At 43.1% G+C, this 25,025-nt stretch overlaps 1 protein-coding gene across 3 annotated transcripts in view; it reads left to right on the top strand.

The window, feature by feature from the left end:
* The window catches only part of STAT6 (signal transducer and activator of transcription 6), a 186,675-nt gene that overhangs the window by 121,590 nt on the left and 40,060 nt on the right, over positions 1 to 25,025 (top strand). For all 3 annotated transcript variants that reach the window (XM_083169345.1, XM_083169347.1, XM_083169348.1), the window contains exons 5-16: positions 4,641 to 4,724; positions 6,522 to 6,698; positions 7,811 to 7,959; positions 9,360 to 9,476; positions 11,494 to 11,682; positions 12,212 to 12,256; positions 14,298 to 14,385; positions 15,058 to 15,174; positions 19,657 to 19,749; positions 19,830 to 20,036; positions 21,052 to 21,146; positions 22,797 to 22,921. In XM_083169345.1, coding sequence (XP_083025471.1) covers positions 4,641 to 4,724; positions 6,522 to 6,698; positions 7,811 to 7,959; positions 9,360 to 9,476; positions 11,494 to 11,682; positions 12,212 to 12,256; positions 14,298 to 14,385; positions 15,058 to 15,174; positions 19,657 to 19,749; positions 19,830 to 20,036; positions 21,052 to 21,146; positions 22,797 to 22,921 — 1,486 coding nt within the window. The remainder of the gene's footprint in view (positions 1 to 4,640; positions 4,725 to 6,521; positions 6,699 to 7,810; positions 7,960 to 9,359; positions 9,477 to 11,493; positions 11,683 to 12,211; positions 12,257 to 14,297; positions 14,386 to 15,057; positions 15,175 to 19,656; positions 19,750 to 19,829; positions 20,037 to 21,051; positions 21,147 to 22,796; positions 22,922 to 25,025) is intronic.

The raw sequence follows: 25,025 nt of genomic DNA, 5'->3' as shown, positions 1-25,025 counted from the left end.
TAACCTGCTCCATCGATATCAGACGCGCCTGATATGCTCTAAACTTGCGGTGTACGGAACCGCCAACCTTGGTACTTGATCTATTGCCTTTGTTTGGTGTTTTATATGACTTATTAAAAGGTTTTTAAAAATGATACTTGCCGTTTTTATTGTTTGTTTATATATATTTGTTTATTTATGTCCTGATGAAAATGGGTATACCCCATTGAAACGTTGACTCCTAAGGCTGGTCTTCGTGTCTTTTTGTCGAGTCCCGCCACTGCACATTGTATGAAGTTATAGGGTTTTCCTATTTTTAGCGAGTGCCGGTATGTGTATATATATATATATATATATATTTCCCAATACTTCCTGCGCGCTTATATGTCGTGTTTCCCAGATATAACTGTATACAATTAACACAATTATGTGCAATAAATTTTACAATAAATTTACAATAAATTTATTTAGGGCTGCTTCACCACAAGGTTTCCAGAGGGCTAGGAAACAATACCCACAGATTGCTCCCCAATAGTGGTACAGCGCCCAGATAGATTCAATAGTCCACACGTTCCTTCAGATTCCCAATGATCAATAAAATGTTGAGTTTTCAATAATGTATTTTATTTCATTCTTCAAATAGCGGTATGACAACAATCCCAACGCGTTTCGTCTTACACAGACTTCATCAGGGGAATAGTTAGTAGTCTTTAGGTTGTATCAAAGGTCTTATGATCCTATAGAACCCTTTTTCAGAGACAATCGTTCTTGGGACCTTATTGGTCTAGACTGAGAAGATGCTTAGTCCGTACTTTGAGAATGGCCCTAGAGCCGGTGATCCATTATCGATAGAAAAATATAAAAAATAAAAATAAAAATGCAGTAACCTATCCTGCTGGTGTAGAGTGCCAATTTTTCTAATCGTTATCCTCAGGGCTTCTTAATTAACCATTGAAGTTCCTGCTATGGTGCCAATGATTAAGAGCTCCTGTGGGAACCTCCTTCTCCTATGGGATGAACAATTAGAATGGGTCGCATTCTAATTGTTCATCCCATAGGAGAAGGAGGTTCCCACAGGAGCTCTAAATCATTGGCACCATAGCAGGAACTTCAATGGTTAATTAAGAAGCACTGAGGATAACGATTAGAAAAATTGGCACTCTACACCAGCAGGATAGGTTACTGCATTTTTATTTTTATTTTTTATATTTTTCTATCGATAATGGATCACCGGCTCTAGGGCCATTCTCAAAGTACGGACTAAGCATCTTCTCAGTCTAGACCAATAAGGTCCCAAGAACGATTGTCTCTGAAAAAGGGTTCTATAGGATCATAAGACCTTTGATACAACCTAAAGACTACTAACTATTCCCCTGATGAAGTCTGTGTAAGACGAAACGCGTTGGGATTGTTGTCATACCGCTATTTAAAGAATAAAATAAAATACATTATTGAAAACTCAACATTTTATTGATCATTGGGAATCTGAAGGAACGTGTGGACTATTGAATCTATCTGGGCGCTGTACCACTATTGGGGAGCAATATATATATATATATATATATATATATATATATATACTTGTGTGTTGGCCGCCACTCCCAGTAGCAGGTCCAAATAAGTGCTGACCCGGTGCCTTCCAGAATGGACCCTTAGGTCCCAATGCAGGATTTGGAAATCAGGCGGCACTTTCGGATTTAATGATGCAGTGAAACAATCAATTTATTGTCCGACATGTTTCGGGCACTGTTTGCCCATCCTCAGGGAAATTATATATATATATATATATATATATATATATATATATATATATATATATATATATATATATATATATATATATATATATATATATATATATATATATATATATATATATATATATATATATATAGCGTGGTGTGGTCGGCGGCACTCCCAGACTGGGAAATAAAGTACAACAATTGCCCAGTTTTGGATCAACGTTTCAGTGCCCGTGCACTTTTATCAAGATCAGCAGAGTGAATAAAAAACAGTGAAACTTACCACTCTAAATAGACAGTGAACACATCATGGGGAGTCAGCTGCTTCCGGACGCCTTCACAAGATCCGGCGCTCGGTTACTGCGTCATCGCCAGTACACAAACACGTTGCTAAGCAACCACATAGCATTACTTTGTAGCACATCTAAAAGGTAAAAAAAGTACAAAAAAGGATATCAGAAATATACAATGGTTATTGTTGGGTCCCACATAAGAAGTTTTCAGTGAGAAATACAGTGAACTTGTGAGGGTGTGAGGTTATACAGTATGTGTAGACGTGGTAAGTATAGTCACCCTTTACGCAACATGTCTCCTGCATAAAAATGTCATATTATCCAAATAAAGTATATACAGAAGAATCAATACTGTAGTTGTAAGCCCGAATTAACATGCCATTACTGTATCATACTAGTTAGATCGGGGCTTTCAACAAAACGCATGCAGTCCCAATGATTCATTAAGCCTCCGGGGTGCTAGGGTCCCCAATCTATCGATCCACCGGGCTTCAAGTTGTAATAACTTGGCCTGTCTATCACCTCCTCTTTTAAGAGGTGGAATCTGATCAATGATCATATATCTTATGGCCGTGACACTATGCTTTGCTTTAGTAAAGTGTCTAGCCACCGGTTGTCCGCTGTTGCCCTTGGCAACAGCTGCTTTAATGGCTGACCTATGGTTGGCCATTCTCTCTTTAAACATGGTTTCAGTTTTTCCCACGTAGAAGAGGGAGCAGGGACAAGTTATCAGATAGATTACGAACTTGGATGTACATGTCAACCGGTAATGTATGTCGATTTTTTGCCGGTGAATGGATGATTGAAGCTCGAACCTGTTTGTAAAAAGCCGCATGTGGTACAGTTTGGACATCTGACACAACCAGCCCGTGGTCTGCCCATAAATGTGTCAGTTGGATCTTTAACCATTTCGGTGATGTCATTGTGTACCAAATAATTTTTAAGATTTTTATTTCTTCTTCTGGGTTTCCCGTATGATCATGATGCACCTGTGATTGAAGTCCTGTACTGTACCACGAAATTGATTATAAACAATTTCATAACTTGTATTTTTTAAATTGTTTTATCGTAAAGAATAAATACTTTGTATTTTTACAAATTGTGGACTGGTGAAACCACCTCTTGAGCGCACCTCTATATCTTCTTTCCCTATATTTATTTTTTATCAAAAACCTGACTGTTTTTGGATAAAGTGGCGAGTGCCTGTGTCTCTGTCTTAGAGAAACCACTTTCTATGAATTGGAGTTCGGAGTACACTCTGCACCCCTTCACAGGACACCCCACTGCTGACATTTGTCTTCCCCAGTGAAAGTGTGGTCTACACCCTAACATTATATATATATATATATATATATATATATATATATATATATATATTACAATTACTGGCATTACATTCTATGCTGTTTCCAGCTATTGTCTCCCCTCATATGCAGTAAGTGTACATAAACATAACAATGACAGCAGATGGGCTTTCCACGCAGGCAGTGAGTATAAGCCAAGCACAAATAAACAAATGCTTTTGTTCAGTGCAGTTGTAGAATACGTCATGTAGTGTCAGCTGACTGGAGAAGAGAAGGCACAAGAGGGACATATCTCAAAACAGAATCACTGGTGCTGTAACAAGCCAATAAAATCCTAATTTGCTTTTGGAAAATAATCATAATATAAATGAATGTAAAACAAATTTTGATTTTAAATAAGTAGAATTAGTTAGCCAATCAATGATTATTTTGTCAGTGTGTTATCAAAATAATGAATTTGGGCAGCATGGATGGTGTAATGGTTAGCATTACAGCACTGAGGTCATGGGTTAAATTCCCACCATGGCCCTAACTGTGCAGAGTTTGTATATTCTCCCCGTACTTGCGTGGGTTTCCTCCAAATACTCCGGTTTCCTCCCACAATCCAAAAATATACTGACAGGTGAATTGGAATGCAACAAAATTAAGAGTGAATGTGTGTGTGTACATGTACATGTGGTAGGGAGTATAGATTGTAAACTCCACTGGGGCAGGAACTGATGTGAATGTTCAGATTTTCCCTGGAAAGTGCTGCAGAATATGTGTGCGCTATATAAAGGGCCCCATACATCAGCAATTAATTGTGACAATTTTCAAATATGGAGATGATTGCCACAATTAATTTTAGATGTGTGGGCTCCGCCTTTTGGCAATCCCAATCAAAATCGCCAATCGATTGCTTAATCAGGTTTTTAAACATGTTTAATAATCTGGTATTATCTGCAGATCTTTTTTATATGTGTGGGCATTCCCAATTAGTCTTCTCCATCTATTTACATTATGAACAGCAATCGATTGGGCAATTTCCAGATATGAAGATGCAATCTTTAGATGGAAAAATCTGCCAATCCTTGAAATAAATCTGTAATGGGCAAAGTCAGATAGATTGTAAAATCCATTTATCTGGCCAAAAAATCCCTGTATCTGGAAATCCATAAATTGTGATTGCTGATGTATGGGGCCCATAAGAAACTGATAATAAATAAATACAATTTATGTAAAGATTACATTAGATAATGCACAATGTGCTTTTAATTGTTTCAATGTAGAAGCTGTGGATGGTTGCAGTCTCTATCTTCTAACATATTTGTCTCTGCATTTAGAGCATATCTCAGCAAGAACCAATGAGAATAATACACTTATTCAAGACTATTTGTAAAGGAGAAATGGATGCCGTGGTGAAGAAGGTAGGATTTCATTTCCTACATTTCCAAAACTGTCTTTAGTTAATTTAACTATCATTTGTTAGTGTAACTATCATTCACAGGCCGCCCATTATCGAATGACTTCTACAGCGCTCGCAGAATCTTAGGTCTGCGGGTGCCCTGTTGCCCTGTGTGGGAAGTGGGTGGGCAGCTGACATCCACGCCCCCCCCCCCCGCACCCATGTTATTGCTGAATTTCCATGGAAACGCCCAACGGTTTCATGGGAACGCCTATGAAATGCTACCGCTAGCTGCTGCTCCACGCCCCCGCCGGCAGTGCTGTGTGTCAGCAGTCGGCAAATAATCAATTCGCTGTGGCTGCTCACACCAAGCGGCTGCATGTGCGCATAACAGTTTATGGACCAGAATAAGGTCCAATGTGTAGGAAAACTCCCAAACTTTCTTTTTATTGTGTCTGCTACATTCTCCCACTTTGCAGAGATCTCTGGTATCCAGGTCTATTAGTAGCTTTCTGTACGTACATCTGAGACATTGGTTCATTATTTATTGTTGTATTGTCCCCTAAGTATGTTTGGTGCCTGTAGTATGTATCTGGCTGGCAGAGACACTAAATTCAGCTTCCCATGTGAACGCCTCGGCGATCGAGATACTTGCCGAAATCGTTCGCACAGGAGGTCTTTTCCACCACCACCACCACTGGACCAATCCTCAGCATATTTAGGAGACGACTCTGATGCAGTATCACCAAATGCATATACAGTATCATTATGATTGCACTGCATGAGAGTACAGAAAGCAGAGAGGGTTAAGCGTCTACGCTTCTATATTTGGTAACTGTAGTTCCTGATTTGTTCTCATTATCACTGAGGTTTTTGTGTTATATTTATAAACCAGATTTGAGGTTTTCTCTCCTTTTATCAGACTACACAAATCTGTGGCCAAAGTCTAGAGCTCATAGATTACGTTCAGGCCAGACATGAAGACCGTTATTTTTAGATGTATTCCACCATGGGGCGTTGATGGTGTAAATATTGTTAGTATTATTAATGTTTGTCATTGTTGGTGGGGAAGAAAAACAATGGGTAAATCAAACAGATGTTCTCTGTATACAAAGGCTGTAGAATCCAGAAAGATAAAAGTATTGTATTCAGTAGAGGTTACATGAGGGCTACAAGGGAATACATTGTTATCAAATACTATAAATGTACTTAAAAAGGGTCTGGAGGTGGGAAGCCAATATTAAAAAATGTAAGTATGTAGACCACCTTAACATAATATGCAGCCTTACCCATCTCTGTAACGTTACTAATGAATGGCAGGAACGGGTTTTGGTGTAACCGTACACACATAGGGCCCTATTTAGACCTGCTCGCTAGGCAGCGTATATTAATTGTCTAGCGATCAGGTAAATTCCTGGAATCATCTGAAAGCATCTAATGATTTTTCCAGCCCCTACTTTCAGATGGCCACTATCCGCCGTATTGGAGGCAGGCGCTGACATCATGTGACATCACAAAATGCCCATAAAACTCTGAGCGGTCCGCTGTGTCTGCCTCCTGCCTGCCTATCATGCCCCGGCAAATGTATAACTCGCCATATGCGTTCACTCCATGGTTTACGCGTATTTGCTCAAGCACATGCACAAACACGCACCATCGGCTGGGGGAGCGAAGGTCTGAATAACCCCCATATTTAGCACATAGTTCTCTATTAAAAATCCTTGCCTTTTACTATCAGAACAAAATCAGTGACTGTCCGCTAAGTATAAAGTCCTGTTCCGGTGTTTTAAGCAGAATCCTCTGTGACTTCTTCCTCCAGAATAGTCGCCTGAGTGCGGTCTTTCAATCGAGAAAGGAAGAGATGATGTTTAATTACCGCTGTATGAAGTTACAGTACAAATTGGGGCAGAGCTCATTGGTGAAGCAAAAACTGAAGCTTGCAGTGGAGAATCTGCCATTCCATACACAAGTACATGATGTATCAAGTCTTCAAAAGGTAAAATAAATAATATATGAGGGTAATGAAATAGAGAAATGTTGTAACAAAGTACAGTATGTCATTTTTTATAGGTTAAATTCAGATACGTATAAAAAAAAAACACATCAACTTTGCATGAAATTAAATTTGCCTTTGACATCCATTAATAAACAGTCTGTTAATTTGTTCTACCAATAAACCATATAATAATAAATCAATCCACCAATAAACATCTTGACTCAGCCATCTACCAATAAGCAATCTGTTCATCAGCCCACCAAAAAACAGTATGATTCACCAGTCCTCTAATAAACAGTCTGATCCAACAATCTACCAAACAACTGTCTCATTCATCAACCCACGAAAAAATACTCTGATCCATCCAGTTACGAGTATCCAGCACATATTGGGGGTGATTCAGGTTGGATTGCAAAAGCAAACTCCTTCTTTAATGGACATGTGCACTGCAGGTGGGGCTGATGTAACATGTGCAGAGAGAGTTACATTTGGGTGGGGTGTGTTCAAACTGAAATCTAAATATCAGTGTAAGAATAAAGCAGCCAGTATTTACCCTGCACAGAAACAAAATAACTAACCCAAATGTAACTCTCTCTGCACATGTTACATCTGCCCCACCTGCAGTGCACATGGTTTTATCCATTAAAAAAGGAGTTTGCTTTTGCAAACCAACCTGAATCACACCAAGTATTAGTAGTTTTATGAAAGTTGCTGCAAAGCCACAAATGGTCTGTGAGAACAGCCAGCTGGAGGTTTGATCGGAACTTATATGTTAGTTGGGTGCCCACTATAATTAGTATGCTCATACCCCCACTATCCATGTTGGCATGGAGTTGATTTTATATTGTGTGTCGAGCGCAGCGAGCCACCGAGCCCGAAGCATAGCAAGCCCCGCGAGGGGACACGGAAAACTAAGCAAGTAGCTTAGTAGGCGCCCAACTAATATATAAGTACCGTTTGATCATATATATATTTGCTTTATCTGACATACAATATGTCCAATTGTAATTTTATTTACTGGAGATACTAACATATGTTGCCACAAAGCAATTATAGTACAAACAACACCATTTCCAATACCGATGCAAAATTGTAATCTGTTTCCATTGCAGCAATGGGTAATGTTGATTGAGGAAACATTAAACACATTGAGTACTGTTCAGGATCAGGCGATGAAGAGGATCGATATCTGGAAGAAGCAGCAACAGTTGGCTGGTAATGGAGCTCCCTTTGACGGGAATGTGCTTCCTTTGCAGGACAGGTGAGCCAAATACATATGAGTGTTAGCAGGAATCATGGAGAAAAAGTCTAAGAGTTCCCTAGGCACAAATACAGATGGCGGTATCTGCTCATTATTTCTCTTGCCATTTTGTTAAACTGAACTAAAGTAAATTGTTACCATACTTTTTAGAACGCTATGCACCTGCTGCAGAAAAACCGTACATAGGAATTTGATCGCTATGTTCATTTTGACATGTAAAAATATATTTGTTTTTACTTCACAGGGTCTATGTATTAATGTAGTAATTGTGGTCTCTGAAAACTTAAAGTCTGTCACTTATGGAAAGGGATTAGACCAATGTCTCTATATTGGGTCCATATGTGGAGGGATATGGCACGCTGCACACCTTGCATCCAGGAAAGATTTGCCATTAATGATGCAACAAGCCCCCTCCCCCACCCTTGCTTGCTCTGTCTTTTTTGGATGTGGGCTGTCTCTCCCGCTGGTAAAACTGCTGGCAACTGCCACTGCTACTCAATGCAACTGCTGCCACTCATGACTGCTCCCGTTTATGGTCTGTTTGCCTGTACAGTGTAAATGACAGTTGCTGAGGCGGTAATGCGCATACACATACCCGCAGCTTCTATGGGCTGCACCGGCTGCAGCCTGTAGTAAACAAATTGGGCTGCACGGCAAGGCATGAAGTGGCTTCCTACAGGAAGCCAGCTCTCTGCATATAGCAGCCCATACTTGCAGCTCCAGAGGGTGGGAACACCTCCCAAATGCCTTACGGTGGGTGACTGGCAGGTCACACTTCCAATAGGAAGTCACTGCCAGCCACAGGGAAGCCAGTGCCATTTTATAGACTGCATTTGGCTTCACTTAGGCCGAGTACAGTGGCATATTTTACCTGGGGGGCTGCAGTCTTGCAGCCCATAGGTAAAAACTGCCACTGGATGATACCAAAATAAGAGAGATAGCAAATTGTTTGAGTTTATTAAAAAAAAAATTACACAAAAAGTAAATCTTTAAGTTATTCATATGATGGTACTTGTTCATCCATTTTACCGTGTTTGGTGCATATTTTCCTGTGAATGGGACAGGGACAGCCAGCATTTCTGGAAATGGGGGCGTGTATCAAGATTTTCTGGGAGTCGCCAGGCCAAGAACTTGGGTGCAAGGCACAGTTTCCTTTTAGTCTCGCAAGATGCCCTCCGACAGGCAGCCTGAGTAGGCATCATGACCGTCTTAGACTGCAATCACATCACAGTTTTATTTGATCACAAATGCAGATAGGAGGTGTAATGCACATTCCCCTACATTTGCATTGCTAAGAATCACATATACTAAGCTCCTGCGATCCTTACTGAATTAGGCCCATACTTCCTAAGACTGCATGGAAATTCCAGATTTAATTGTGTGTCTCTGTCTATTTTTAGGTTGGAGTTTATTTTTGATATATACAACAAACTATTTCATTTGGTTGGCGAGCTTGGTGAGACAGGACAGAGATTTTTGGATCAAATAAACTCTGGCTTCGGTGCTCTTATTAAGAGGTATGGTTAGATTTTCAATATTTTATTTTGTGCTACAGTATAGGTATTGAAAAAAAAATGTACTGTGATCATTCCATGATGAAGTTGGTTGTACTGTATGAACATTTATTTGCAGGTATTTTATACCACAGTCTTCCTCCAGCAGGAAGATGGCTGCTGTTGACAATACACAGTTTGGCTCCAAATTCCATTCTTTCCTACCACTTATTTTTGGGTTAATAGTGTCAATATAATAGATTATTTTACTGACACATATGGTACAGATAGAGCATGATAGGATGGTGCAAATGGTGTTATTAACTTTATGACTTCCAGAGTTATACTATAGATTGGGTGTAGTGCCATAGTGAGCTGTTGACATGAGGGGAAGTAAACATGGGAAAAATAACACCAGGTTTATCCATCATGCCCCTTATTAATCCTGTCCGGTTTGCCAAATGCTCATTATATGCAATGTATCTTTATGGTACAGGTCCTCGAGATTGAAGAGTCTTAGTTGTAGCTTTGGGTTGGATTTATTACAGATTTTTGAAACATGGAAAAGGGATAATCATCTCACACATGACTCATCTGTCTAGACCACAAATATACTCTAGTAATGCATTTTATAGCAAAGTGCCCCCTTTCTCAGATTTTTTTGTGCCAATTTGTGGATATAATCCCTTTTTAAATGTGTGTTTAAATGTAAATCTGCGGGCTTCTCTTTTTAATGTCATAATGGCTGGTCCCATCTGCATGCATTATCGTTCCCTCTTTACACCCAAGCCTCTATCTCTTGTGATATGCTCACATCAGTTATTGGATCTGAGGGTCTCACATTGATATTGGAAGCAATGAAAATAGGTCTGCTTGTAATCTATAGTTCTTTGACAGTGACCCCATCCCCCCTCCACCACACACACATTAATTTACAATTTAACTAACAGGAGTTGTTTTCCTCCATTTCTGTGGCCTTATGGGTTCCCTTCAATCAGACAGCTACTGAACTCCACCAACCCAGTAATGGACATATGAGAGCCTTTGAGTGACCACTCCATTCAGCCCATCATTAATCTGTCATCACTGCCCCTGCATCACCATGACTATGTCATTGGATCTCTTGGGGCAGATGTATGAGCCATTACTAGTGATAATACTGTAGCTGCTCTCATAGCTGGAGGTGATCACATAGGTTACACAGAATACAAGTGAAGGTTTGCATAGGTCCCTCAAAGTGGGCAGAAAAACAAATGCATTATGGGTCTGATTCCAAGGTTCACATGATGAAGTATTTTTTCCATAACAGCGTCTGCATATTTATGCAAATGTCACAACTGATTCACAGCCTACTGAGATGGCACTATTCTGTCATGGCACATACTAAGATGCAGTATCACAGCACAATTGGCTTGCACCAACCCCATGGCAGGTGCCAGAGGCAGAACTCTGGGAGGCAATGGAGTCATCTGCCGCCGGGCTCCTGCTCCCAAGGGGGCACCTCTCCTCCCCATAAAGTTTGAATCAGTTAATTAAAAGCAGTTGATATTGCTAATGTGGCTGACTCTTCCTTCTAACATCATTTTTGCAAGTACCACACCCTGTATTAGATCCCATGACCTTACTGGCGATAGACACCTTACTGATTGAGCTATTTGGGGGGCCACCAATACTTATCTTGCCTCCGGGCAACTTGGATGAACTTATGCCAATGGCAGGTGCCATTTCCCTGTCTGAACATGGCTGTCTGTGTCAGAACAACTGTCTCTCAGGAATTCTGATGGCTTTCTCAGGATGGCTGTGTCTCAGGAATTCCATTTCTCTTGTTGCAATTTCAATCAATTGAAAACCTCATCTGCTTGCTTGCAGGATTGACGCTGGGATCACCTCTGAACTAGACCCTGAGTATAAAGGTCATCAGACCAAAAGATCATTGTGTGAAGCTACATAAAAACTAATACATTCCTGATTAATATAATTGATTTGCAGCATTATGTGTATCACTATGAAATGTTCATCCCATTTTCAATCATTTCCATAGCTCATTTCTCGTTGACAAGCAGCCACCTCAGGTACTGAAGACACAGACCAAGTTTCAAGCCAGTGTAAATTTCATGCTGGGCTCCAAGATCCTCTCTGGCATTAACAAAATGCCTGTGATAAGAGCAAACATTGTCACAGAAAAAAGGGCACAAGAGTTGTTTCTGGCATCTTCCAGTGATGCCTTAAAGTGAGTACAAATATGGATGGTGATATGTTATACTGTTCTTATACTGAGCTCCTGTTTATGGCAAATACTGCACTTTGTCAACAGGATATTGTTTAGAAAACTAATCATGTTATACACTTTAAAGAACACATCCATTCTATCAAGCAAATATAATTAAAAAAATATACAAAATATGTTGTTATTTATAAACCCCAAATCAATTGATTAGATGAGTTTACATGATAGATGGATTACACAATACATTTTGTTTAAAAATTTTAAAATATCGTCCATTGTGGTGATTCAGCCTTCTGTCTCATGTAGTTCCTCACACTTAATTGCTCCTCAATTTCTAGGAAATAAAATGAATAATCCCACAGCTCTGTACTGTTCTCTATTAAGAAAATAGAAACACATGAAAGTGGGGTACAGAAGGTCAGAGGGTTGCTTTCTTTAGAAATCCATAACCATGGTTATAAAATGTTCCCATAACTCCGTTTTATACTTTATTTAGATCTGTTAACTTGATTTTTTCCCTTTTTTTAAATAGTGAGATTGTTGGAAATATCACGAGAACAGGATCAAGAACAGCAGAGTAAGAAGCTGCATGCTGCAAGAATGTTACATTGATAGGGAAACAAACATGCAGTTAGTGCATTTGATGTAATGCAGCACTAGTATATTCTAGCTATCATGTCTGGCATTGTAGGTTTTTTTGTTCCCCCCCCCTCATCTTTGTCCCCCAACCCCAATTTATCTTTCTTATCTCTGTCCTCTTCTCTATCTAGCTCTTTGTATTCCATTTGTGTGTGTGTGTGTCTCTGACTCGCTGATCTCTGTTTTCCAGTCTTTCTCTCTCATTCCTCTCCTTCTAATGCTGGGTACACACCAGGACGACTAGGGCCCGATCCGCACAATCTAGATCCAATTCCGATCAATTGGATGTAGATTGTGTGCTGATTGGGCCCTTTTCTGACCTGGTGTGGACCGATACCGATCCGATGCGCGGTCCCGCGGGTCGGTCGGTCGTTATTGAGATCCTACCTGCTGCAGGTAGGATCTCAATGACGACCATACAGCCGGGTGCGGGTCGCCATCGGATCGGACCCGCTCACGGTGCACATCGTGAGCGGGTCGTGCCCCCCCGCGTCATCGTAAGCGGGTCGGACGAGACACTGACGACCCGCTCACGATGTGCATCGTGAGCGGGTCGTCCTGGTGTGTACCCCGCATAACTGGCTTTCTCTTTTTAATCTGTTTCTCCTTCCCATCACACTCCCAGATCTGTCCCAAGCCCTCATCTCTCCCAATCAGTTTCTCTGCCTCTCATTTTTATCCATGTCCATTTTTGCCCCTCTCTCATTTCTTTCCGATTCCTATCTCTCGCTAATCTCTGGCTTCAATGTAAGCAGAGAGGGTTCACTCTGGGCCAGATGTATCAAGCTTCAAAAGTGATAAAGTGAAGAGTGATAAACAGCCAACCAATCAGCTCCTACCTGTTATTTTTCAAACCCAGCCTCTGATTGGGTGGCTGTTTATCACTCTCCATTTTATATCGTTTGAAGCTTGATACATCTGGCCCATTATCTCTTTTCTAGAAATAACTGAAGGCCCCCATACACACTGCGATAGCAGCATGTGTTGCAATGCGTTATGGGCTGGATTGCAACGCATGCATTTTGGCAGTACAAAAAGTATGTGCAGCACATACTTTTTGTACTGTGCGATGCGATGCCTACAGGAGCGTGCATCGCATCACACGCTGCGAAGGGCCATGAGAATTCTGAGGGGGCTCAGGTGCACAACTACTACTATAACATTTAGACTGAATAATTCTACATACAAAGTATCTTCTGAAACATGACATTACTTTGCCATTACAACAAAAATGCATTTCTGAAATACTGTAGAAAAGTTCTCATACATCTAGCCTCAATATGCCATCAACCATGAGATGCACAGCAGAGTCTCCTGGTGTATCAATGCCATATGACTAAGATGCATTTTCAGCACAGCAATGATGTACAGTATGAGGACATATTTGTAGCACACAATAAACAATGAACATGTGCATGGGCATCGAATACAAAGGGCCTTATTCAGACATGATCGCATTTCTGGGTTCAGTTAAGCCACCGCCCCACACTTCGTGTCAATCCCACTGTGAATGGCGTGAGTTTAGAAAAAGTTGCAGGAGTTAATCGCAGGATGGCCTTGCCCATGCGCACTGCGAACCATATGCAAGTGCAGTGTATCGATATATGGCCGCTGTGTGAATTTGCTGTCGTGCATTCGGGTCTGAATCAGACCCAAAGTGCTCAGGCCTGGTCCTGTGCAGGGACCCAGTCTGCCACACCCACACAACAGAGCAATCACACCACTTCCAGCATGAGTCGCTCACTCAGGTTTCCCATTCAACTTGAATGGATAGCGAGTTCGAGCATACACATGCTATCCCATGAGTCACATACCGTAGGATAAAACCCCTGTAGTATACTCTCATATTCTACACCACCTTTCAAAATCCTTTTTACCATAATCCTCCACCAGGCCTAGAAAAGGGAGTATTTTTTCCTAGTGTGTACATAAAGCATTGCCTTCCAGCACAGCATTTCATTTTGTGTCTCTGATTACAGTGATGGCAGTGGAGAAATAGAAAATGGAAGATCTGTGTTTGAGGTCACCCAAGCCACACGGACATGTGGAGCAGTGTTTAAAAATATGGTATGGATGAATGGATCAAGTAAATTACCTTGAGTACATGGTCAACTACAGCTATATTGCTGGATGTGGCTGCTGTTGATATTGTTTGTGAAATCACTCATTGTGTATGCTCTGTATTGTAATTCAGCATGGATTGTAAATGAGAGAGAGAGAGAGTAGAATGTCGCCACCCATACACAAAAACCTCCCCTTACAAAATTGTGAATGCATAGCAATTTATTCGCAGATCTATTCACAAAAACTGAATCATCAATTTTTTTTTTCCATCTGTGCCAGTCTGGGGCATCGACTAATCTTCTCAAGAATCAGGCTAGAAATGGTCATCACTGACATCAGAGACCCACCCGAAAAACACCTGGGCATGCCTGTTTTTTAGACACACCCAGAAACCGCCATGTTTCCGCCCCTAATCGCCAGCTTCCTATAAAGCAAACTGCGGCTACTGTGCGACTTGTATGCATATGGATATATTTTTGCTAATTGGCACCACTCATGTGCAAAGCGAACGAACGGTTAGCGGAGTTCTCCTGTTCAATTTCTGTTCCTCTTTCTTCTCTGATTACAGTTCTAAGTAGATCAAATGGAAGTGTTTATTTCCCTGTTTAATCCTTTTATTTATTTTCTGCACCAGCTCATTTGACCTTTCTCATTTTTCATGTTTATTGTTCTCAGCTGCTGAAGAAGATAAAGCGATGTGAGAGGAAAGGATCGGAATCCGTGACAGAGGAGAAATGTGCGATATTATTCACTGCAGAAATTAACTTCAGTGACTCTATTTACATTGTCCAGGTAACTGTGGAGGTCAAAGTGCAGAACAGACATGGTGCAACGCTTTTTTTTTGAAGAAGAAGATGGCATAGGGAGATTGCTGGATTAAATGACCTCTACCCCTATGTTTTACTATTACCCACCTTGTAATAAGAACTTTGCAGAGAGGATGTGCTAAGATCTCACTGAATTTATGGTGTATGCCCGAAAGCTACTAGTTTTCAGCAGGGATGTTGTACTGTATTTGCATTACAGTCATGGAACTCTCTGGTCTTCGGAGGTGGATTTAGACTTCATGGGGCCCTAAAGGTCCCCATCCACTGGGCCGATTTGTCCTAAGGGCAAGTCGGACCAGTTTGCCCTTGAGAGCCCCCTGGCAGCTCCCAAGGAGGCTCACATGTGATTTGACACTTGATGTGCCATTTTTACATGCAATAAATTCCATGCAATTTATTGCATGTAATCCCAGGGAGCTGCTCCAGTGGCAAGGGGCAGGCAGTGGGGTCAGGTCAGCTGTTGGTGGTGGGGGGGTGGGCAGCTGGTAGTAGAGGGCAGTGGGGTCCAAGCAGTGGCGGTGGCTGGGAGCTTGCAGCAGCATTTTGCTGAGCGGCGGTGCGAGAATGGGATGCGGCTGCTGAATATTTTGAAATGACTGGCCGGACACTGATTGACTGAGAATTCTCTCAGCCAATTAGCGGACTCCCATCTGATTGGCTGAGAGAATTTGGCCAGTCTTTTCAAAATATTCAGCAGCTGCATCCCGGCCGGCCGCCTGGTAAAATGCTGCTACAAGCTCTCAGCCACCACCGCTGCTCAGACGGACCCAGCTGCCCACCCCACGGACCACACTGCATGCCCCCTGCCGCATGGACCCTGCTGCTGGCTGCTAAAAAGCACCCACAATGTGCCACTGATGGGTCCAATTGCAAGACATCTGATGTCCCGCTGGTGTGACCACAGGGTCCGGGTCCAATGCGCACAGGACCAAGCATCAAACCCGACGGCATGTCACACACAGCTGATTTGGTCCGATTTCACGGCCCGATCCATCGGGATTGGCCGAAATCAGATCAAATCGGCCTAGTGTATAAGCATTAGGATTAGGGCCCTCCTTGCTCAAACAATCCATAGCACTATATTTTTGCTAATGTTCGCAGCTAGCATTGATAGAGTATCTTCTGCCAATGTTCAGCTGCGTAAGCATCGGCATTGCATACATACTGAATAAGGCTCTAGGTCTTTAGGAAGTAGGCTTAATTAATACCTGTGTCACATTTAAAGTAAACTGACTGCCCACATACAGTGGATGAAACCATTTTGTATGTCCAAACATTTTTTGTGCCTTTAAAGGGACTTTGGGAGTGTGGACAGGGCCATCTGATTTCATGAAATCATGCGGTAGTTGCTCAATGCTCCTCTGGGAACGTTTTGGATGGTCAGGATATCTTTATGGGACCTGCTATGCCCTAGATAGGCACCTAGGTTGTCTTGTGGTAAATCCACCTTTGGTGTAATTATAGAATAAACTTGGATTTTGAGTGATAGTGTGCTACTCAATAAAACACCAGCTGTATTTAGCTTTAACAGACTGTGAAAGTTACACAAAGTGGTCTGCATACGGCTCCTATACCATGTTAACAATGTATCTGTAGTTTCCTACACCATTGTATTTAAATCTATGGAACTGGCTAGGGAGGATTGGCCCGGCAGGAAACAGGGTCATTTCCTGGTGGGCCGGTACTGATTTGTCCGCTTTTCCCTATCTGGGCCGCCACTATCCCCTGGCTGTTCCGCGGGACCAGCCAGTACTGTAGTACCAGGTGACATCACCCGAAAGCGACCAATGGCCATATTGACTTTGGGCACTGGGCAGCCAGGAGTTGGTGGCTGCGGCCGCGGGCACTAACCGCTGTGGTAGCACGGTCCTGGCTGCCCAGTGCCCAAAGTCAATATGGCCGTTGGTCGCTTTTGGGTGACACCGGGACTGAGGGGCTTCAGCACGCATGGCCGCAAGCAGCATGGCACCGGGCGGAGCTTGGCAAGTGACACCCCCCCCAAAGCAAAGCCGGCTCAACCCCACTCATTACCGTTACACACACACACCCTCTGCCGCTCATTACTGTTATCCGGGGGGGGGGGGGTGGGTTCACACTGATATCCATGGCAGGGAATAGTATTCAAATTAGCCGGCCAGCCACACATTAAAATGTACATTAGCAGGACGACATCTGCATATGAGAAGAGGTGTAGCACACTGCTATCCGTGGCTATGTGGCTTAGGCAGGAAAATCTGGTCGCCGTGGGGATCTGGCGCCTGAGGAGCCCTGAGTTAGATGATTGATTGGAAACTCTCTAATAATGGATCATATATATAGCCAATGAAAGCAGTTAGTTAGTTGAGTTATTCTCATAAATAAGCTAGCTTTAGGACCTTAAGTATATATTTAAAAAAGTGTTTGAGGTGTTTTACACACAAAATTAATTATTCACCGTCCACTTACATCTTATTTGTCTTCACTAGATCTGGCAGAGCCGGATTAACAATGGGTCTGATGGAGCTACAGCTCCAGGCCCACTCTCTAAATAGGCCCATTTTATAGCTGAGGGTTAGGGCTTTCCAACAAGCCTGGCCCCGCGTTGCTAGCCCCCCGGGAACCGGAGATACCGCCAGGCAAAGCTGGAACGTTTTCCCCATAGGATAACATGAGACCTGCTAATTCGGACCCCCACCTGGTTCCAACGGCATCACAGAAGCTCGAGGTTGATCTCAGTCTAACTCAATCTGATACCAGGTTGGTCCATATGGGTTCATTGGTTCTAGAGATATTGCGGGTAAACCGATTTTTTCATGTTTGAAATGTAATTTCATGGCTGTTCATGTTGTTTGAGGACAGATTTCTCTGGAACCAAATGGCCCAGTTTCACAGGACCAAAATCATTTGAAAATCATTCGAAGCCCACATGTAAATGGGTCAGTTGGTTCCGAAGATAATGCTGGTTAACTACCCCTAAAGTTTAAAGGGGGGGGGGGGTAGTTTTCTCTCCTCACACCAGAAAATGCAGGAACTAGGCTGGTGTAATAGGGGCCAGCCTGGGTAAATCCCTGCATTTTCTGGTGTGAAAGGGGTATTATTTCAAATAGCCGGGACCTGCATTGCTCTGAATACAGCGGGGCAGCCCCCTGCTCTCTGCCTGGCTGTCAATGGCTGTCATTTCTGCCCAGCGGCGGCTGTCCCCCAGTTACCGCAAGCATGTATTCCCCCTTGGCAATGAGCATGCAATCCCACATGGCAATGAGCATGTAACCCCTGGCAATGAGCATATAGGTAAGCAGCACTTATGTAGCATCATTTTTAATAGGCATTATGGTGTTTGGCATAATACTTAATGGACATTATGGTGTGTGGCTTAACATGTAATGGGCATTATGGTGTAATTTTTAATGCGAACCTTTGGCGCGCAATTCCCGTTTATGAAGCATATTGTGCATTATTGCTTAATCTGTTTGGTATAGTGTGTATTTTGGCTCAATCCATGTGGCAAAATTTTGCCTTAATCTGTGTGGCATAATGTGAATTTTGGCTCAGTCGGGGTGAATTTTTGCTCATTCCATGTGGCATAATGTCTAAGAGGCAAGTACAATATAAAGGGGTTACTCTTTTGTTGCATGATTTGTATAAGGGGTATATGGGGTCCGGTATGATATGCTGGTGGTCGGAATCCCGGCGGTCAAAATACTGACGCCGGAATCCCGACCTCCGCAATGCCGACAAGGGGGGCTGTGGATCGCTCCTCCTTGCGGGGGACACCCATAAAGGGACAAAGTGCATTGCAGTGGTCGGGATTCTGGCATCGGTATTTTGACCGCTGGGATTCCGACCACCGGCATGTTGACCGCATCCCGGTATATGGTGTAGTAAACTTATATGCCCACATAAAAGGTGCTGAAATGTTGTCTATCAAGTTTTGTCTTTCAGTATTCTTTTTATGACTGGAGTGCCGCCTCACCCCGCAAGTATCTTAGGATTTTAGGACATCGGCATCCTGCGGGTGCTCCTTTTGGAGGGCACCCGCCAATATATCTCCCTGCATTTTTCCTATGCCAGCCTCCTGCTTTTTTCAGGCATATATAATTAGTTGAAAGTATTTACACAAATAGAGACCCATGAGCAGACCACCCAACCAGAACACTAGTCACGCCCCCACATTATTAAGTGCTGACCACAACCCCTATTATTGCGCATAATAGGCCCTTGATAATTTTCAGCTCCAGGCCCATTTAGACCTTAATCTGGCTCTGAGATCTGGGAGATTGATGTAGTCTCCCAGGAGTCTTGTAAAGCTTCCCAAAGTCTCCCAAACATTCTGGGAGAATAGGAAAGTATTATAAACACATTGGAATCTACAGTACCAGCCTGTATATCACACACACACAGCTTAGTTTTTCCTGTTGAGACTTCTGGTTCAAGGCTGTCTTTCAATTGCAACTCTGTTTCTTTCTAGGCCTTATCATTGCCACTGGTGGTAATTGTGCATGGGAATCAAGACAACAATGCTAAGGCCACAATTCTGTGGGACAATGCTTTCTCCGAGATTGTAAGTGTATTGATGTGTAATTATTAGTTATACCATGCATTGCAATGTTGTCCTCATCTGTGTACTGTTCTTATTACCAGGGGAGGCGACCATTCTTTGTGGAGGAAAAGGTCCCATGGAAAAAAATGTGTGTGACTCTGAATATGAAGTTTGTATCTGAGGTGGGGACCAAACATGAACTCTGTTCTGAGCATTTCTGGTTCCTTGCTCAGAAGATCTTTGGTGAAAATGGTCTTCGATTTGATGATTTAAAAGAACGCTATGTGTCCTGGGCTCAGTTTAACAAGGTAATTACAGTCAAATGATAAGGAATGATATATTAATGCTTAGCATCTAAAATTAGTAAAGGTTTGTACTATTGCATACCCTCCCTCAATAAGTAATACGTTTCTTGTATTTACAATAATATGCACTATAAGAGAATATATTTTATACGATAAGGGTGACAAAACTCTTTGCAAATGATACAACATGTTATGGGCCAGATGCACTAAGCTTCAAAAGTGATAAAATGGAGAGTGATAAACAACCAGCCAATCAGCTCCTGTCTGACATTTTTCACACACAGTATGTGACATGGTAGGAGCAGTGGCGTAGCTACGTTTTGGGCGCCCCCCCCGTCACCGCCCCGCCGAGCACCCCTACCCCGCCGCCCCGCCGAGCACCCCTACCCCGCCGCCCCTGCAAACCCCCCCTGAATCCCCCACAGCCTTACCTATCGCGCTGGTCCCGGCGGCTCCGTTCTTCTGCTGAGGACCACCAGAAAATGGCCGCCCCCATACAGCAGACAGTTTCAGAGAACTGTGTGCTATATGGGGGCGGCCATTTTGTGGTGGTCCTCAGCAGAAGAACGGAGCCGCCGGGACCAGCGCGATAGGTAAGTTTGCGGGGGATTGAGGGGGGGTTTAACTATAGCACCGCAGCCCCCGGCGCCCCCACATGCACAGCGCCCCCCCGCAAAGGCGGGGGCTGCGGTGCTATAGTTACGCCCCTGGGTAGGAGCTGATTGGCTGGCTGTTTATCACTCTCCATTTTATAACTTTTGAAGCTTAGTGCATCTGGCCCTATGTATGGTAAATGGTGCACCAGACAATCATCTCCTGTCATGTGTTCAGCTCCTCACTGCCATGTGTTAAAATATGACAGTTGAGGGCCAATTGGCTGGAGCACATTTATCATACGCCATGAGTTAAAATGTATGAGTTTTATCACTCATAGATAAATGAGTTTATGTGAGGGAAGGTGGCTCCAGCCATATGGTGTTTTCTGAATCCATCTAATCAGTCTCCTCCTTTTCTACAGGAACCACTTCAGGAGCGAAACTTTACATTTTGGCAGTGGTTTGATGGAGTTGTTGACCTCACTAAAAAACAGTTAAAAGATTACTGGTCAGATGGGTGAGAAACTTTGAAGATAGTCTGGCTGAATATTTTTGAATATAGACCTAAAGAAATTACACAAATATCATGCAGCACACACATTAATGTGCCTGTTACTGCATCCAAAACAATGAGCTCACAAATATGACTGCAACCATTACAAAGAGGAGTGGTGCTGAGCAGGAAGTGAGGGTTGGAGTATTGGTGCAGAGCAGGGAGGGAGGGTGGGAGTGGTGGCAGGACCATCTTAACAGTAGTGTGGGCCCCTGGACAAAGCAGTGCACTAGGGCCCTTACCCATTCTCCCCTCCTAGGGGTGGGTGGGGGGGGGTGCTATCAGCAGCTTTGATGTCCCATGGGTGGCAGGGGGTGCTCTATCTTCCATTCAACATGTAGGACCTGGAGCAGTAACTTCTGCTAATTACTCCTTTACTGCACAGGTGGTGGGAGTGACAACACTAACGTGTGGAAGGGGGCACTGAGCTGAATGAAGGGTCCCTTGTAAATGACTTCCAGGAAGGTAGGGGGTATTTTATACGCAGGGGAGGGTTGGATAATGGAGTGGGCTTAATATTTGTCATTTCCGGTGGAAGGGCAGCTTGTTTGACTGCAGATTTCTCCATTATCTGGAAATAGATTTCTTAGCCTTCAATTGTATAAAAATCTAGAGTCCCAACTTTCAGGAGGAGCTGGGGACCTGGGGATCAGAGATCAGGAGCCAGAGCAATCCATTGACAAAAATATAAAACTGTACACCAGACGTTTGGAGCTGGAGCAGGGATGGGCTGCTTGAAGGCTGATATCTCTGGTTCTGGGCATGATAGAGACAAGCTGCTAGTGTCATCAGAAAGGGGAGATTCACAGCTTTTGGAATATACTCTGTCAGAGAAAACCTGAGAAATATGACTGGGATTTGCAATTAACAGGTCAGATGTGGACTGCTGCTTTGACGTTGGATATCTCCAGTTCCCCAGGGTTGATTTTAAAAATTGTGGTATCTCTGGAAAAAGGAGATCCTCAGCAATCAGCCTAGGGCCCTTATACACCTGGGGCCCCTGGGCAAGTGCCCATTAAGCCCATACGAAAAGACGGCCCTGAGTGGTGGTGCCAGGCAGGGAGTCAATTATTTGGGTGCTCTGGTTCCTCGAAGTAATAATATATTATGATTGTGTGATAGCAAATTTAGGGCCCGATTCAGTAGACATTGCTGAAGTGCAAAAATAAAAAATAGAGATTTTCACAAAGTGCGATCGCGCCCCGGAAGGATGCAACCACAGTTTATGCAACAGTGGTGTGCATTGAGGGCACTGCAACCTGGCATTTGGCGGGACGTGGTTTGGACAATGCAGACAAATCTTGACCATTGTTAGGGCAGCTAAGTGACGTCACATGCAGCCACTGCAACCTGAAGAATGGCAAGAGGCAACGCTAATCCATGTGATAGCAGAGGGGATCTTTTCATGCTGGGTGGCCTTGGCCTGTGCTAGACAGCCCCTAAAGCAATAGCAGGCTGAATCAGCCCCCTAGGCTGTAAGCCCCTGTTGTGCAGGCACTGGGACAGTATTCATGGGTAAATAATATTTGTAAAGTTCTGCATAATATAGTGCTGTTCATTGGAAATATAGCAAAAGCAATAAATTCCCTTGTAAGTAGTTTTGTTTTGTTCTAGGTTGATAATGGGCTTCGTCAGCAAACAGTATGTTCACAAGCTTCTCAGCAATGAGCCCAATGGTACATTCCTGCTGCGCTTCAGTGACTCTGAGATTGGAGGCATTACTATTGCACATGTTTATGGTAAGGATGGCAAATAGGACAGAAAGCACTGGTTACAATAGCTTCTGTAAAACTATTCTCATTTACATACTTAGGGGGGTATTTAATCCCCCGCTGCTACAGTATTTCCGACGGGGGAAATAGTGATGGTTGCTTATTCAATGCTGTCTTTCCCGACAGCATTGAAGAGGAATCTCGGCAGGTGGGCCCGTTTTGTGGAGAACGTCCGTGTATTGTTAAGAACACAGGCGTATCTCAACGATCCATGGCTGTTTCTGCGGACATGCCCCCTTTTCGTCGTCCGGCAGGCAGGACATTGAATCCCGTTTGCCGAATTACAGTCGAGCAGGCTGAGTACGTGCCAAGGTTATGACTGTCTGCACTACTACTTCCTCTTCATACCTCTGTCACCCATTCCCTCACTTTACCTACTGCTTCTGTCACCCTTTGGGCAGTATTCAATGAGAAAAATTTGCCCTGTTTTATGGCGAATTTGTGCTTTTTTCGCCTTGGACGGAGCATTTTGCTCTCCAAAAGCGAGCAAGCCTATTCAATGTGAAATATTCGCCGTCTTTTTAAGTGATTTTCGCCGTCTCTCTCCGTGTAGCAATTCTCCATCTTTTCATGGAGAGCTGGAATGTGAACTTTTAAACTAAAAGGTTTTTTTTTTTATTTTGGTGTCAAAAAATCAGGTTTTTTTTTTCTGTGAAGGGGCATGTTATTTTTATTCATGTGCTTATAGCACATGAATATATATTGAATAAAAAAAAAATATATATATATATTTTTTTTTACACCGAGCAGCCAGCAGGGGGCCGGAGCGCTCGAGCCGCTCATTAGATATTCATATATTCACTGCATCCGATCATTACATATGCACGATCGGGTGCAGTGAATACTGGGTCCCCCGCTGGCTATAGGGGGGGGGGCAGCTTGTGCTGCCTGGGTCCCGGGGAGCCCCCTCCCCTCCACATATGTTCTGGGGCATCCAGGGAGACTTTAATCTCCCTGGATGCCACCGTCCCACGGCTCCCTGTCAGCTCCCTGCCGCGGACGCTCGTCCGCTGCAGGGGTTAAGACTCGCCGCCAGTGGCGGCGAGTCTTAACCACATTGAATAGAGCGAGCAGGAGAGGCAGCGAGCCCTCCGGAACACTGCGAGTGCATGGCGAGAGAAAAAATCTCTCGCCATGCACCGCGAATTTTTTTTCATTGAATACTGCCCTTTGTCTCTCCCTGTCAACCCCTTCCTCTCTATCTCTGCCCATCACTTACTACATCACCCTCTACCTCTCCGTGTCACAATCTCCCCACACCATCTCTGTACTTTTCATTGTCATTGTCCAGGTCAGTCTGTTAATGAACAGAAAGAGAGGAAATACACAATGCATTGTAGAGATATACACCAACACTTTTTGTGTTTTGGTTTTGGATCTGGATCTCCCTTCGTGTTTTAGATTTGGATTGGTTTTGCTAAAACCACACTTTTGGGTTTTGGATCTGCCTTTTTTTTTTTTTATCATAAAAACAGCTAAAACCACAGAATTAGTTTTTTTTTTTGTCTTTGTTACTACAGTAATATTAACCTCAATAAAATTCATTTCCACTAATTTCCAGTCTATATTGAACACCTCACAGCTCGCAATATTGTTTTTAGGCCAAAAGGTTGCACCAAGGTAGCTGGAAAACTAAGCTAAGCAAATTAAGTGGGCAGCACAAATCCGTGGCTCTGCAGTGGTAGACAGGATGGCAGCTTTAAAAACTAAGCCCCAAAGAGCACATAATGCAAAGAATAGATGTGCTAGATGGAATTGTCCTTGGACCCTCCCTCCCACCCTTATGTTGTATAAATAGGACATGCACACTTTAGCAAACTAATAATTTCAGTGAAAGGGTCTGCCACACGACTGTGGCTGAAATGATTGGTTGGTTTGTTTGGGCCCCCACAAAAAATATAAGCAATTAATCTATCTCTCCTTGAACAAATTGGCTCTACACAGGTAAAATGTCCTCATCTTCCAATTCCTCACCCCCTTTAGTATGTACATCCTCATCCTCCATTCATCGCCACTGGAATCCACTATCACATGTCCCTCTGTACTTTCTGGAGGAATTTAGAATTAATTT

Source organism: Crinia signifera, chromosome 2 (assembly GCF_055691185.1).
Source record: "Crinia signifera chromosome 2, ASM5569118v1, whole genome shotgun sequence".
In the NCBI taxonomy this organism is placed as follows: Eukaryota; Metazoa; Chordata; class Amphibia; order Anura; family Myobatrachidae; genus Crinia; species Crinia signifera.
This window is presented reverse-complemented; position numbering and strand designations above follow the sequence as displayed.